Genomic DNA, 17,341 nt, shown 5'->3' with positions numbered 1-17,341 from the left:
AGGAAGGAACGAAAGATAAATGTGGTCATAAAGATGGGGCACTCATCCTATAGGATTATTGTCTTTATAAAAAGAGACACCTGAGAGCTTCCTTGCTTTCTCTGTCCATGCGTGCTCAGTGGAGAGGCCTTGTGAGGACAAAGTGGCCATCTGCAAGGGAGAAAGAGCCTTCACCAGAAATTGAACCCTGCTGGAACCTTATCTTGGACTTTCCAGCCTCCAGAATGGTGAGAAAATAAACTCCTATTGTTTAAGCCATGCAGTCTCTGGTATTTTGTTAATGGCTGCCTGAGCTAAGACAGGGGCCATCTGACATTCAAGAAGGTATGAGTCACTGTGGAGTAGAGCCATGAAGAGGCAGTATAAAGGGCTCATTTCAAGCAGTATCTATGAATTTATAATACCACCAATAGTCCTGACACCAAGAGTTTCTCTAGCCATAGTTAGCTACCTAGGTGCAGGTATGGAATTCAGTGAGAGGTAATACAGAAAAGCAGGTGAGTTTAAAGCCTCTGGAATCAGACTACCTAAGCTAAAATCCTATTTGCCAGGTGTGTAACTTTGGGCGTGTTACTTAGTCTCACTGAGCCTCAGCTTTTTAATCTGTAAAAGAGGTATAAAATAGTACCAACCACCTGGGGTTATTGAGATAATTAAGTAAAATAACATATACAAAACACCTGGCACAGCACCTGGTAGGTATCAAGCAGTCAGTGTGTTGTGTTGTTACATGCAGAGTTGAGCCTTTATTGAGCAGGAGTGCTGAGAAGGCGTGGGCTAAGAGAAGTGATTGATATGCTGGTCCATGAAAGTTAGACTGGATGTGAAGAAGGTAAAGACACAGAGGGTTGAAAAATAACTGAGAGGTCAACAGACTGAAGGTTAGAGTCCAAAAGAAGCAAGCGATATTGTACAGGGAGATAACAAATGGTATGGTTTTAAGTGAAAACAATTTAAACTGTTTCTCTCCTACATGAATTTTCCAATATTTAAGTATGGGTTCCTGACTGCAGGCAGGAGCTCAAGACACTGTTAACCAGTAAAAGAGGAAACCCCCCCTCCTGAACTCCAATTCTCAATAGTAAACACAAGTGGCTTCTGCCTCTCAAGTCAGGCAAGTCTCCTACTTCAGGTGTTTTTCCTATGCATTACAAAGAGGAAATGGATATGAAGGAAATATAATAAAGGAACAACAAATATTTATTTAGCAACTACCATGACTTTAGACAAGGTTTAGGAAGACCAAGGTCCGTAAGAGATGACCATTTGCCTACAGCATTTATAATAAAGTTATGGGATAGACGTGAAGATACAGATGTATAAAGATAAAAAGGTAGAATATGTAACTGCTAAAACTGGGGTATTTACAAGACGCTTTTGACCACATAAAGGAGGAAAAATTAATTCTGCCTTGGGGAATCAGGAAAAATGATCAACATTTTTATTTTTCAACATTTATCCTACTGTACTTTACAGATTAGAATACAAATTAGATTACAGATTACTTTAGATTACTTAGATTAGTACAGTATACATTCACAATGATTATATTTGCTTAATTTATTCTTCCGGGGAATTTATAACACATTTCTTCTATTTTGGTCAGATTTACTAAAAAAAAACTTGCTAAGCACTGGGAATAAAAAAAGGTAAGAGTGCTTCAAATATCTGTTACAGAAACACCAAACATTGCTAGACATCAATACTCCCTATATATCGCACCAAAAAAAGAATATCCATTATGCTAAATAAAAGTCGTTTGAAGGAAGAAATTTTTCAGTAATGTCAAATTTCAGCTATTTCCAAAATGAGCTAGAATTTTGCATATGAATCACATGTTTAAAGAAAATCTTTTATAATAATTGTTCAGCATTTCCAATTTAATATTCTGGAAGCAGCTGTGCATGATGAAAATAAAACTAATTATTTATGGCTGACACCTAACTGCTTTTTTAGCAAAAAGTTAGTATTTATGGAGTGTCTAGCATTTATTGAGAACTTAGAATCTAATAAATAAATTAGGTGTACTGATGGTTTTCAGGAATTATTTAACTTTATAAAGTTACTTTTTCTTCTTCAGGAAGTATATTACATACTGGAGGGTGTAACTCAACATGAATTCTACAATTGAGGACAGAAACTGGTTCCAACAAGGCCCAGTGGGTACATTTTTATGGGTAGAAGAGCTATATTTGGTTCTAGCTTCATATAAACTTGTAATCTTTGGGATTTCAAATTGTGATTTTTTTTCTTTTTTTACTTTCAAATATGTAGGAGTAACTATTTTTTCTTAAGGGACTGAAATAATATAAAAACAGACTCCCTAAAAGATTTGTACTTTATAAATCGCACAAGCTGTGGTAGAAAGAAAGAAGGGGAAAGGTTGAATGAATGCAGGCTCCACACACTGTTCAAGTTAAAAAATGCAAAATAAGCGTACATGATCTAAAGTACAGTTTTCCTGCTTTTTCAAGCGTACTCTAACAGATGTTTTTGGAACTGAGCTCTTACCATGAACATTGAGGTTAAAATATTTTTTGGCACTTCCAGCTGTGTTCTCAGCAATACACACATACCTGCCGATATCTGTTATTTGAGTGTTTAGAATCTAAGGAAAAAAATGAAGAAATTCCAACTGAAACTTTTTTATAAAGCAACTTGTCAATTTTTGAGAATAAACAATACATACTCTTTCTAGCTAATACCAGATAAGCATAGGAAAAAAATTTTGTACATAATAGTGCTGATACTGGTTTTTATTAGTCAGGTCTATCAAATAAATATTTATAAAGATTCCTAATCAGAAAAGGCAAATTTATACATACTTGTATATTGGCTATGAAAAGTCCCAAATCATTCTCCCACTTTCCTATCTACATCCCTGGTGGTGTGACTGTGAAGCTTCTCCCATCAGGGAGTGGAGTAAAGATGGAGAATTTGTGTTGGCCTTGTGACCGGCTTTGATCAATAGAGCGTGATGGATGTGACAGTCTTCCATTTCAAACCTAGACCATGTGCACCCTGCCACCACTATGTGAGGAAACCAGGACTAACCTGCTGGAGGGCGAGAGATCATGTGGGAAGAGTCAGCCTCGTTATTGCAGCTGAGGTCCCAGATATGTACAAGAGCCCAGCCAAGATCAGCAGAGCCACGGATTCAATCCACAGCATGCAGACACTCGAGTTAGCCTTGCCAAGACCAGAAGAATCACCCAGCCAACCAGAAAGCTTGTGAGCTAAATAAATGCTTATTGTTTTAAGTTGTTTGGAGTGGTTTGTTTTATGTAGCAAGAGTTAGTTAATATAGCAGTTATATTTTCTTTTTTTTATTATACAGAAATTTCTGTCCATCTATATATCTTTTGGCTCTAGCCAACAGAAATATTTAAGTATTTAGCTAGAGGTTGTATGAGCATCAAAAAGAAATAGTCATGGTGTTCAGAAGATACTTTGAGAATTAAAGGTTATTTACAAGCAGTGAAACTCATACTTTTTTTTTTTTTAATAAAGAACTCCATGGGATAGGTCCTGTGTTGGATACACTGATGCTTAGATTCTTGGGCCTATACAACATCATTAATATGTTTGGGAAATAATTTCTTAAGTTGCATCCTAACAAAAGAGTTGGTGTTATTTTTACAAGTGCCTATCTTCCTTTTAAGACCCTTGAAAAGAAAAATATAGACATGCCCATTAGTGAACAACAACTCAGGATATTTATGTGGTTTCCATTATTCTTTATCATCAATTCTTTGCCAATAGAGGACAAATTTTAATCTATAGGGAATCTTAAACCACCTAGAATTTAATTATCAGAAATCTGCAATGGAAAGAATTATAATAATTTGGTTTTTATCACAGAGGCCATATTGTAGTAAATTTAGGGGTGTGTGTGTGTGTGTGTGTGTGTGTGTGTGTGTGTGTGTGTGTGTGTGGTGTGCTGAATGTACAGATAACCTCTGGAAGAATTCACACAAAACCGTTAATGGTGGTTACCTCTGATAGTGAGAAAAGAATGAGTAAGAAGAATCTTATTTTATATATCCTTTTTATGATTAGTTATTTTTGCCAATATTTATAAACCAAGACAAATTATTTTTAAAAGCAAAAAGACAATTATTATAAAATACAAAGTCAAATAGCTATTTTTAATTAGATTTTTTACTTTTACCTGCAGAATTCTTCCATTAGATAGAAATTTATGATGCTCATCTTCTAGCAAGAACTGCCCATCTTTTTGCCAGGAATTTCTTGGGGTGGGGCTGCCACTGGATAAACACTCCACCAGCATGCTCTTGTTCACCAGCACGGTGACCTCTTCAGGCAGATCACTGTCTGCTCCCTGGATAACTGGCGGCACTAATAAGTGATTGCAACAGAGAGATAATGACAGGAAACAAGGTCTTTTCTAAATTATTCTAGTTTTCTGACAATTTTAAAAAGTTTGGGATAATAGAGGGACAAGAGTTGAAGAGGAATCCATGATTCTGAAGTAACACTTTACACTAATAAATTCGGGGGGGTGATAAATCTGTGTGAATTTGGGTTTATTCTCTTCCCTTTCTTTACCTATCCTGGGCTAACCCCTCCCATAGTTTCCTTTGCATTTAGGTTAATCCCAATTCTTCCCCAATACATCTTGTCTAGTTTCTCTCTCAGCCCCTTCCACGGGCCCTCTGGGTTTGCAAGCACACATGCAAGTGGCATCTGCACAAATTAACAGTTAAGTCTACTTGGTCATCTAGACAAGCCAGGTAAATCTTTAAAGCGTATTTGAAATGTACAGGTTTGGTCTCATTTGCAAGGGAATTGTCTGGGCTACTCAAACTGTGTTTCCCCAGCCTCGGCATCAGTGGTATCACAATAAGCATCACCTGGGAGCTTGGCTAGAAATGCGGATTTGGGGGTCTGACTGAGCCTTCTTTAGTTGGCATCCCTAGGAGAGCCAAAGAAGTTTGTGTTTTAACAAGGTCTCCACGTGATCCTTATGCATGCTAGAGTTTGGGAAGCCATGCTCTAGATCTTTCTACATATATTCATTCTCATTTAAAACAATAATATAGAATCAATCCAGGTTCATGCCCACCTGATGTTAGACTAGTCAGTTATGAAAAAGCACATACTATCTGTAGAATTTTTTAAAAAATGGAAATGTTAAACCAGGAATGCATGTGTTGGCTGCTTTTGTAAATGTAGAAATTCATTTTCAAAACGAATAATCACTTTGTTTTGTTTTGAAAGCTTAGGTATTTTGTTTTACTCTCTTAAAATGTGCCATATCTTTATCAATCAGTAAAGAATATATGTTTAATGCAGATGCCTTCTTGTAGTATTTGGGTCTCTCCAAAACTAAATTGAAAGTCTATAAGGCAAATAATCAAGGTTACAAGGCCCCATAATAAAATTTCAGTGTTATTTTGAATGCAAACTTTCACAGTCAAAATTATATGATTTTTTGCTGTACTTTAGATAACACAGAATATATAGGTTGAACTGCAGATTAGTAAATAATAAACTTGAATTTCAGATTAAATGAGGCTATCAGTACCTCCACACCATGAAAACTGATCAAATGAAATGTTGGTACATAAAGATTCAATGTTTTCTTGAAAGATTTCAATGTTTCTGGAGCTGAATCATTAGGAGCTACCAGGAGACACACTACAGGCCCAAGGTCTGACCTGTAGAGGCCTCCACCGAAGCTCTTTGCTCTGACCTGCCCTCCAGCTGGATTACACCTCTCAGAATTGTTCTTAGTGGCACTTAGGAGGTAAGCATCAAACACTGTGAAGTATCCCTAATTTAGACAGACTTTGTGGGCTCTTTTTTTTTGCTTTGTTCGTACTTCTCTAAACTCGTCTCCAACATGCTTTCCAACTTCCTCCTAATTAAAAATAACAGACTGAAGACATGAACATCTCCCTTTGACAATCAATCCCTAAATTCCATTTCAATTTAACCAAATTCCAGTTCTTCCCAACCTATAATATCTTGCTACTTTATCAGATCCTTCCACTCAGTCCTAAACTAAATTCCTTCCAAACTTAGGTCAAATTAAGCCAGGTGGTCTAAGATATTCCTTCACTGCTCTTGATGATGTTAGCACTGATTTTAATTGTCTTCGTATCACTACCTTGTAGACTTTAAAATCTATGTTGATGACCCATCCCACCCTAGTTTCACCTCTACCCCACTTCAGCCAGCCACAGACTGTCATACCTTGGACCATTCAATATAAACACTTCTGCCCTTTGCAAGTTCATAAGCTCCTTGAAGAAGGTCTGATGTCTACGGTATTCACTGCTGTATCCTCAGTGCCTAGCATAGTACCTGGCACACAGTAAGCGATCAATAGATATTTGTCAAATAAATGAATTTTGAGTTCGTGGGTTTTCTCTATTTCACGTCTTTTCAGGCTTCCTTCATAAGCTGGCTTTTTGTTTGCGCTGAAAACTCTAGCCCTTCCACTCCTCCCCCTTACAATCAATCTATCAGCCTTCCTGCAAGCTCATTTTTCCTCTTCCTCTGCCTAGGTCTCAGAGTGGGTCATTTCAGCGATGCTCTGTCTCACTGCACATGCTATGTCCCTTACCCTCCAGTGCTTCCACAAAGTGTACCTTTGTTACCTTGTGGCACTGCCTCCATGGCTCCCCTCTCCCCACCCTTAGGTCACATCATCTGTTTTTTCTACCTCTGATCCCGGGTTAATGAGGGTGGGTGCAGAAAGCCATGACTAAGCCAAATAGCTCCAACTTCAGTGTTTGACGATCACACCCCCCATAGTGGCAATCTCTAAGGTTCTCTGTTTTCCACAGGCCCGAATACCAGCCCTGCCACTGTCTTTCTTGTTCTCATACTTAAGGAAAGGACTAAATACATTTGATATACATTCCCACATATCCCTTCTTACCATTCCAAGGTATGGCAATTCACTACCATGAAAGGCTAGTTGACCCCTCTCGGTTTCTTGATTGCATTTTTCTCCTGTTCTAGAACTTGCTCCATCAATCCTTGCCCCCTCCTCCCATCAACACACATACTTGAAACTTTAACTTGTCTCCTTCTGTTGGATCATTTTCCTTGGTCTATAAGCAAATTCAAATCTCTCTTAAATATGTTTTTTCAAAGAAGCTCTCTTCCTAAAACTCTATTTCACCTCTTCCTGCCTCTTCAAAATGTCTTAAGAGTACTCTATATTTGTTTCCTTTTCTTTCTGATTATTTCCTCGATATTTATCCTTTTGTTCTGTGGCTTTGTATCGCACCATACTATACATAAATTGATCTTCGGAATTTCACTAATGATTTCTTAGTTTAAAATGGCCTTTCCCCCCAGTTTTTATTCTCTTAAACTTACTTTAGCATTCCATACTAAACCCACTTCTTGATAACCTTTTCTATGCCTTGAATAGGTGATATGGTAGTTTACTACTTTTCATTAACTCCTCAGATTGTTTCTCCTCTATTTTCTTTTTCCTGTCTCCTACTTGTAAATGATCCCACAATGATCTTTTATTTTTTTTATCTTCTCCTAAGCTATCTACAACCCTTTCTGTTGGAAATCTCATGCCTTTGAATATCACCTGTTTGTGGATAACTCTCAACTCTTTATTCTTAGTTCAATTCTCTCTCCTGTGTTGTAGTTCCTTATTTTCAATGTCTCATTCAACATCTTCCTAAGTATCTTGGTATCATGCCAAATTCAATACGTCCAAAACAAAATTGACTTCCTTCTTCCCAAGTTATGTTGTTTTTCCAAATCTTCTATTTTTATTGCCCTTGCTATAATTTTCTTAATCACCCAGGATAAAAATCTCAGTGTCATTTGATACTCTCAGATAAGTGCCTAATGCTTCATATTACTTAATCACTTCCTCTGTAAAACCTTTCATACCAACTGCTTCCTATACATTCCTACTGCTACTTCTCTAGCTCAACTCCTTCTCATGGAAGCATCTATTTGTTCCTGCTTCTAGTAGCATCACCTTTCTTTGCCCTTAAAGGTGCAATACTTCTTCTACTCTCAGTCCCTGCATTCATAATATGACTGTGATCCAAGGGTGGACATAGTTATTACGCCTTATCAATTAGGCCTCTTGGCCTCTGTAATTGGTTCAGAAATGGATATGTGAGTCATGCTTGGCCAGTTAAAGCCATGGAAATCCAATTCTGGGACTTCAGTTGTAAATACTGGATAAGAAGAGCTTTCACTTTGGATGTGAAACTAAGAAGATGTAAGATTATAGAGTTTCCGGGGGCCCACTTGCTATCCAAAGGGATTCCCCACCTGAGAGTGATGCTAACAGAGAAAAAAAAAAGCCAAGAGAAAGAGAAAGGTAAAGTTTGGTGGACCTCTTTTGAGCCATAGAAGTCAGATATGACTATAGCCAGCTGTACTCTGGGACTTTTCAGGTTCATGAATCAGTGATTCTCTCTCTCTCTTTTTTTTTTTTTTTAAGCTAGTTTGTTATTTGATACTTCAGGAGTCCTAACTAATGTGCTTTCAATTTGTACAAGACAGCTCCCTGGGAAAGCTATCAGTTTCTGATTATCTTTATGTCTCTAAAATGCTAGTGCAACATCATGCAAACATTAGTTCCTCAAAAAACTTTTGCGCGAAAGAATGCATAATAAACAAAAAAACGAACGAAAAACTCACAGAGTACACGGACATCATACTGAAGGGAATCTTCTCCAGCCTCATTCACAGCCACACACATATATCTCCCAGCATCTTCCACTTTAGCCCGGGGAATCTGTAACACTCGCCCTCCTGAAAATATATCCCAATACATATTTTTACTTCTCTAAATCTTAGAGTGAAAGTGATCATAAACAGAGATATAGTTTTTCAGGTCTAATGACTTCTTTACATTTCCTTTTAAGGCTCTTACTTCATCCAGTGTTTCAGTGTTAATCCCACATACCACATTTAGGACAAACACTGCATTATTGAAAAGTGACCCAGCATATGAATGAGACCTCCTGAGAACTAAATAGCTTGTATAGAGCAAGGGAGGAATGTTGCTCCATGTCCCTCTCACATTCCATGTGGAATGTTGTTATGTGGTGACTTCTTGCTTTTACAGTTTTGAACACATGTAAAAGAAGTTTACACTGTTGGAGGCAAGTACTGATTTGAGAAAATAATAGCCAAGGATATAAAAGGTATAAAGTATACCTTTATACATATGATCTTGAAAGAATAACTGTATTTTTTAACTTTTCATGTTGATGTAATATCAAACTTACAGAAAAGTCTCAATAATTATATTAAAAATTTTACCTGTGTTTATCAATAATTTGTATTTCAATCCAATTGTTTGATCTCTGTCATAAAAATGTACATATTAACTTTATTTATATATATAAATGAGTAATACTCTCAAATGATTCAGAAAAAGATTGAGAGTATATTGGAGACATGATGTCCCTTCACCCCTAAATATTCATAAATATGTATTTCATTAAAAGAAGGTATAATGATCAAAATCAGAAAATGTAAAATCTGTGAAAAAAGTACGACTGAACCATAGTCCATATTCAAATTTCACTATTATTACAATATTGTCTTTAATAGCTATTTTTCCTTAAGCCCAGATCCAATTTAGGATCACATGTAGTTGTCATTTCTATCTAGTCTCTTTTCTTTTCTTGCCAAGATATTTTTTTTATTTAATTGAGATGAAATTTACATACATTGGAAGGCACTGGGCTTTAAGTGTACAATCTGATAAATTTTGACAAGCCTATTTGAATGTTTGCTAAAAGTAAATAGAAGCCTTGAAAATATTATTTTTCCACAATTTAAAGATCTCCTTTTCCATCGATAAACATGTAATAACTAAAATATTTGAAACTAAAATCTTTACTATTGATTTATGAGAAATGCATTTAATAAACTGAGTAATAACTATTTGCAAATATATTCTAGAATTTATCATTAATAATGTACAGAAACAAAACTGATTATTTCCTCACACTATTTAGAAAAATGGAGGCACAAGGGAGCCAAAGGACTTTCTTAAGTTGATAGAATGATCCCATAGTAGATATGAAAATTAACTAGGTATTCTAGCCTATGTCAAATTCTCAGCCTAGACTCTCCTAGCTTGAAGCTACATAGATACCAGTGGCATTCAGTATCCTGTGTCAGTTAAATCACAAGGCCAAAAAGTCAATCAATTTGACTGGTCTAATAAATGAGAAGAAACACATCTGACAGAGATTCAGATTTTCACCCTGTTCCTAGCAATCTTTACCTGGTAAAATCAATACTCTATCACTTGAGGTCAGAGGGTGACCATCTTTATACCATGTCAGTGTAGGAGGAGGAGCAGCGTTTGTCTCACAGTAAAGAGAGATGGGATTGTTGATGATCACATCCTTGGCTTCACCACTCCTGCCAGTATCCAGCATGTTTCCTATTTCCCAGAGCTTGTGAAAACTTGGAGGAACTATGGAGAAAAGACATGAAATTTTGGACTCATGTAAATGACAGTGTCAATCCGTTAAAGAAAGGTCTTGGCTGTATTTTCACAAGAGTGATTTGTACATGTAATAAATTAGACAATGTGAAAATACTGTCAAGTACTTACACACCTACCAACTTAACCCTTAGCTAAAAAAAGTAATAGACAGAAGTCAGAGTTGGTTCTCCAGTGGAAAAGCAAGAAGTATGGAGCTCAGAATGTTGTGCTCATGCTTTGCTCTCCATTTCTGTTCAAAGGCTCTAGCATTTAGAAGATAAAATGTCCTGCTCTCAGGAAGGACCTACTATGATAAACATGGCTAAAGAATATGATCATAGCAGGGAAAACTAATTTTGAGAAATCATTAAAAAATACTGGCTCAATAGAGCATTTCTCAATGATTTGTCTTATTCAGAAAACTAAAGAAGTTATGCAGCCAAGATTAATAAGTCTATTAAAAAATATAATGGGACATACTCAAAGTTTTCTGGGTGACAAGTATGAACTTTCTAGAAGGCAATTTGCCTGTACATCAAAAGCACTGCAAAAGTGTATAACATTTGACCTAAAATTTCCATCATTAACAACTTATGAAAAATAAAAACTGTGTAAGAGTTTTAGGTATAAAGATGTTCAATGAAGCATTATATATGAGTAGTAAAAGCTTGGACACACCCACACATTCAACAATAGGAGTCTGGTTAAATAAAGATTTGGATACTCAACTGATAAAACAGGTATCGTTATTAAAAATCATGTTGACGGTAGTAATATCAACAATAATAGCAAATATCATTTCTTAAGCATTTTGCTAAGAGTTTTATATACTTTATCTAATTTAGTACTCACCACAATTCTACAAGGCATTAATTCTAAAAGTGAGAAAATGGGTTTTAAAATATTTAGGTAACTTGCCCAAGTCAGAAAGCTTGAAGGAGCCTAAATCATCATTCAGTTCCAAGTGTGACTACTTTAAATTCTGATATAATGTTACATTAGCTTTCTGATAAACTTCATGGTATAATGTTAGGGGAAAGCTAACGTAACAGAGAAGTACGTATTGTGTGGTCCCAATTTATAAATGAAGTATACATTTACAAAAATATATCAGAAGGAAACACATAAAAATAACTGAGGTAATCCTGAATGATGGGATTATTTTCTTCTTTGTTAATTTCTTGAGTCCAAGTTTTCAATAATGAATTTATATTATTGTCAACAGAAAAAAAACATTAAAATAAACCAAGTCAAATCTCTTTTTCATTGCTTTGCCGGATCATATAAATTAAATTACATACAATAAACATATTAGTATTACCTTGTATATTCACATCAAAATCCAGCTCATCTTCACCTGCGATATTAGACGCTATACACGTGTATCGTCCAGTGTCTGATATTTGAGCCTCCCTGATTTGAAGTGTGTGTCCACTGGCAGCAATAGTAACATGATCATCTGCTTTAAGGGGCTGTGATTCAATTATAATAATGTTATCATTAAGTACTCCAGTAATAAGCCTCTAAAGAGAGTGAGAAAAGAACTACATATGTATATAAGAAAAAAAAAATCAACAGCTTATGGTGTGGATTTTTAAATTTTAAAATTTTCAGTCTGATAGGAGATACAATGTTCATTCTGGAATACTCATTATTTTAAAAACTGGAACCAAAAGGGAAAGAGGAGGGAAGGATAAATTAGAAGGTTGGGATTAACATATACACACTACTATATAAAACAGATAACCAACAAGGACCTACTATATAGCACAGGGACCTATACTCAATATTTTGTAACAACCTATAAGAGAAAAGAATCTGAAAAAATTAGATATAGATAGATAGATAGATGATAGATAGATAGATGATAGATAAACTGAATCACTGTGCTGTACACCTGAAATTAACATGATATTGTAAATCAACTATACTTCAATTTAAAAAAAAATCTGGATTCAAAGCTCATTTTGCAGCAGAATGAAGTATCTAAATCAATTAGCTGCTATCTTTGCTTTCAATGGTAACAGATATTTGCCACATATATCATGTGGAGTATAATACCAAATAGGACCCCAATATTAGGAAGAATAAGCAGGTTGGGGGTCCTCTATATTATTTATACTTGATCTCCTGAGATTAAACCAGCTTTAAAAAAAAAAGTATAATCCTCTAGGAGTTAAATGTATAACTGAGTCCTATAAACTTACCCTATTTCTGTAGTTTGTGATAAAGTGAAATTGAGCCAGAGAACAGTTTTATGTAAGGAAATAAATAATAATGTGCAAAAAAAAAAAAAAAGTACTCCAGTAAATCCTCTAGGGCACCATGCAGTTGAGAGTTTTTATGATTCTTTAATAAGTAAAAATAAAAATTTAAGTGAAATACTCAAGACAATAACAATTTACTTTGAATAAGCTGTTTTTGAGTAATCATGTCTTTCTTTATTGACAACTGTAATTCCTATAGTTTACATCTATGCCCGGTGCTTCTGAGTGGTGCATTTATAAATTATTTATGATGAAAAATGTTCTTAGGTGCCATATCCATTTATCCATGTTGGAGAAAAATAACTTCGGCTGATTCCACATTGTAGTAAAAAAGTGTATCTTTTCTTACTATTTTGTAGCAAATGCTAGAGTTTTATAATGAAAGATTGAAGGCATTAGCATAGCCTGATTTAAAAATCACCACTGCTCATTCAGAAACATCATTACTTCATAAATGAGAAAATTTAACCTAGATATATTTATATTATGATGTTTTATTGAAAACATTACCAACATTTAATAGGACATTTCTCATCTTCTAAACATTTCCGAATATACTAAATTCCCTCTTATTCCTTGAAAATTTTAGTTCCTGGCTCACTGTTACTCCTTCCAATGACACTCTTCTCATAATTCTTGGTGATTTCAACACCCACACAGACAGTCACCAATGCTTTGTGCTCTCAGCTCCTTGACCTCCTTTTTATTTTTTTTTGCCCCAACACTCTCTCAGCCACTCAATAGGAAGAGTCATACCTAGAACTTATAATTACCAATAATCACATCTCTTCAGAATCTCAGTTTCAAGTTCTCACCTTCTGACCATCACCTCTTAACTTACTAACTCTTTTCCTCTAGAATCCCAACTCCCATTATTTTTTGATCCCATGGGAGGACCCAAAATTCACTGAACTTGCAATCTTTTCCCTATCACTCACTCTCCTCCTGACCCAGAGAAGGTCTATTATGGCAATCACTCCTTGTACAAACTTCTATTAAAAAAATCAACTCTTTTGCCCCCTCTCCCTTTATTTTATTCCCCTGGAAAAACTGGTTAATACCAGTTTCTGTCCATTCTGAACATCCCCTGATCTACTCAAGAACATTCCTCCAGCAACTGTGTCCTCTCTCATGTGAGTCATCACCAATCGCTTTGTTTCCACTGGATGATTTCAATGTGTATACAACAGTATAATTTCTGCATTAAAAAAAAAATCTCATTACACTGCAGCCTAACTCCACATTCTTCTATTCTGCTTTATAGGCAGTGACTTTAAAAAGTTTTCTACCTTTGCTGTCTCCATTTCCTTCCATCTTTTCTTGAATCCTCCAATAAGGCTTTCACCATCTCTACTTGACCAAAATGATGTTGTCAAGGTCACGTGACAAGTGACATCCATGTTGCTAAATTTGCTGATCAATTCTCAGTCTTTATTTTACCTGATCAGTGGGATTTAACACGGTTTAACTGGTCTTTATTTTGAAAACTTATCTTTCCTTCTTTTAGGACACATCACTCTCTGCCCCACAGCCTCTAAATGTAGGAGTACCCCAGGGCTTGATCCTTGGACCTCTTCTCTTTCTACCTAAACTCACTCTTCTAGTGATCTCATGCAAAACCTTGGACTCATCTTTGACTCATCTCTTTCCCTCACATCCTGCTACCACCTTCATCCAAGCAATCACCATCTATCTCCTGGACCATGGCAATAAATTCATTTCTTCTTCAACTAGTAAAGAAGCCAATATAATCTTTTTAAAGCCTTAAGTCAGATCACATCACTCCTGTGTTCAAAATTTTCCAGAAGCTTTCCATCAGAATAAGGCCAACTGATCTACAAGCAGTATGATTTAACCCTAGCTCTCACCTTTCTCTGTGTTCCCACTGATCACTGCACTCCAGCCAAATGCCTCAGGGCCTTTGCCCCTTGCTAGTCTCTCTAGAATATTTTCCTCTCAGATATCTTATGTCTGCTTCAGTTTCTGTGAGTTTCTGCTCAACTATCACCTTATCAGTGAGGCATTCCCTATTGTAAGAGATCACACCCTTCACACTCTCTATTCTTCCTGACTGAATTTTCTTCATAACATTTACCTTATCTGGCATACTGTATGCTTTACTTGTTTGTTTAGTTTTCCCCTCCCCCCAAAACTCCATATGAGCAGAGATTTTTGTCTGTTTCCTTCATAGCTGTATCACCTGCACCTAAAATACTATGTGCTCAATAAATAATGAGCAAATACTATGTGCTCAATAAATAATTTGGGACGCAATGTATCATTATTAACATTATATCACATATAAAGATAGTATAACTTTAACTTTCCATGTCAAAGAAAAGCTTCAGAGCATGAATAAGCAAAACACATAGATTCTATCAAAACTTATTGTGGTTAATGCTGCCAATATTTTTGGTGGCTTTTCTCAAAAACACTGTTTCACTCAGTGTTGCTTATCTGAGAAATGAGCTAGCAGAAGAAAGGATATGGAAAATAAACAAAACCCAGTATTTTTTGTACACATTTTAGGGGACCAATCCCAAATCTTGAAAAATTCAGCAATTTAACTAAAGCATCATAATTGGATCAATTTCAGTCTGGATGTGAAACTAATTTAACTACTCATTATGAAATTTTAAAAAAACAGCCCTAATTCCTAGTACAAATCTAGACTTTACCCAACTTTTATGTGTGTATGTGCTTGTGTATATGTGTGCATGGGTATAAAATGCAAGGAATGAAAAGGTTTTAGGTAAAATTAAAAATAAAATATTAAAATTTGAAAGGTGAAAGGAATTGTTTCCATGCAAACTCATATAGAGTTGATATTGTACCATGAAGTATGCTTGTAGTCAGAAAAGAAACTGTAAACAGAACATGGTGGGAGTTCCATATTTTTCCTTTTGCAATGGCTTCCAGATGAAATTTGCTTATTTTATGAGATATTTTTTTTCCTGGCTGCCAGGATTGCAAAATCCATCTGTGATCTGAAATAATAAAGTTATATCTTTCTGCATCTTAAATCATGACTCTGACCTGAACGTCTACAACTGGAATTTGACTGACCATTTGGTTGATTATGTGTAAAACAGGATAAACATCAGCTTAGCTATGTGACATCTGTATTAAGCAGAGTGTTAACAGCAGCTAAAAAAAATCTATTTTGGTCTTAAAACACCAGCACATATGTTTTTAAAACATGCATGTTAGAAAATAAGTTGAATGAGAAATAAGGGCGTGTGGTCTGAAAGCCAGATTATGTAACTGAAGGATGTGTCTTTTATTGAAAGTTCTTCATTGCCCCCAATTAATTGTATTGAGCACTTAATCATCACATTGAGCTTATTTTTTCCATCTTGGAACATTAAAAATGTTACCCTTTGTAAAAGAGTTAAAGGTGTTTAGAGAAAGTTCTGAATAAACTGAGCACCTGTGTTATACCTATCATTCTAATCTGGCTACTGTCTTTGTGTTTCTTCTCCACAAAGTTTACTTACTCTGAAAAACCACAGAGCACAAAAACCATTCCCCAGTGGGAAGGTGGCTGGATTTTCCAAGACAATTGCTAATGTGTATTAAAACAGTCCTTCAAACTTTAGAGTGATGAAATAATACTAAAATTGTTGAACACGGTTCAATTTTTTTGCAGTTTTATACTCTAGGAGCATGGGATTGTGCTAATTTTAAGGTCACATTGATTCTCTGAGTTATCTGTGTCTGGGTGTTTTGTTTTTTAATTTAACTGGCCATTTTAGTCTATAAAAAAACATCAGCAAATGAAAAAACTTGACTGGCCTGTCCATCCTTGTACCAGCTGAGAGAGGCAGAAGGAATTGCATAGGCTTCACATTCCAAGGTCAGGGTGTTGTTTACTTTGATCTTCACTTCTTTGGGGGAAACACCTGGCCCCAGGAGGTCTCTTTTACTGATTATGGGTGGAACTGCATAAACACGAATATTAAAGTATTAAACATTAGTTCTTTTAAATGGAATGACATGGAACACAGTGAGGATCACTTAATAAGAAAACAAGGAAATAACTTAGGCATCTTCTATGCTCTCCTTTCATCAAGGACCCAAGTTAGCATCTTATGAAATGGCAGTGTTCATATACAGAATGTGAAGAAAACTACCTTTCTCTCCTCATCATTGTAATACTGCCATTTGTAATACTGCCAATGTCCTTCACAGAACAGTTAGTTTAGGTTGTTCCGGGTCCCCAGACACAGTCTGAGTATGACCCATAGAATGCATTTTATTAGTCACTAAGGGGAATGATTCAAAGAACAAAAGATAATAAAAAAGATGCTCTTCCTTTTTAAAAATAAAATTCTGAAAATTTATTGCCTATCAGTGGTAGCATAATTTTTTTTTAATAGGTCAATGTACAGTGGATTAGCCCAAAGTCAATGACAAACTCATCGTAGGCTGTTGAATACAGCATATATATTTAAGGAAGAGTTTTGTGCATGCAGGTACTTATATGCAGCAGAATTCAGAAGAGGGTAATTCCTGAGACAAAAAGAGAGAAACTTAAGGAAGCGCCACTGACAAGTTCTCCAAAAAGCTGAAGAGAGCAGTTTTCAGTGGGCTTTCACATCTGTAA

At 35.6% G+C, this 17,341-nt stretch overlaps 1 protein-coding gene across 4 annotated transcripts in view; it reads right to left on the bottom strand.

Moving 5' to 3' along the window:
• The window catches only part of HMCN1 (hemicentin 1), a 524,815-nt gene that overhangs the window by 153,267 nt on the left and 354,207 nt on the right, over positions 1-17,341 (bottom strand). For all 4 annotated transcript variants that reach the window (XR_010941259.1, XM_067728936.1, XM_067728938.1 and 1 more), the window contains exons 52-57: positions 16,531-16,676; positions 11,790-11,940; positions 10,262-10,456; positions 8,659-8,772; positions 4,172-4,359; positions 2,512-2,608 (exon numbers count right to left, since the gene is read on the bottom strand). Coding sequence is in view for 3 of the 4 variants with exons in the window: in XM_067728936.1 (XP_067585037.1) it covers positions 2,512-2,608; positions 4,172-4,359; positions 8,659-8,772; positions 10,262-10,456; positions 11,790-11,940; positions 16,531-16,676 (891 nt within the window). In the remaining variant the exon portion in view is untranslated. The remainder of the gene's footprint in view (positions 1-2,511; positions 2,609-4,171; positions 4,360-8,658; positions 8,773-10,261; positions 10,457-11,789; positions 11,941-16,530; positions 16,677-17,341) is intronic.

This window comes from Pseudorca crassidens, chromosome 2, assembly GCF_039906515.1.
Source record: "Pseudorca crassidens isolate mPseCra1 chromosome 2, mPseCra1.hap1, whole genome shotgun sequence".
Lineage (NCBI taxonomy): Eukaryota > Metazoa > Chordata > Mammalia > Artiodactyla > Delphinidae > Pseudorca > Pseudorca crassidens.
This window is presented reverse-complemented; position numbering and strand designations above follow the sequence as displayed.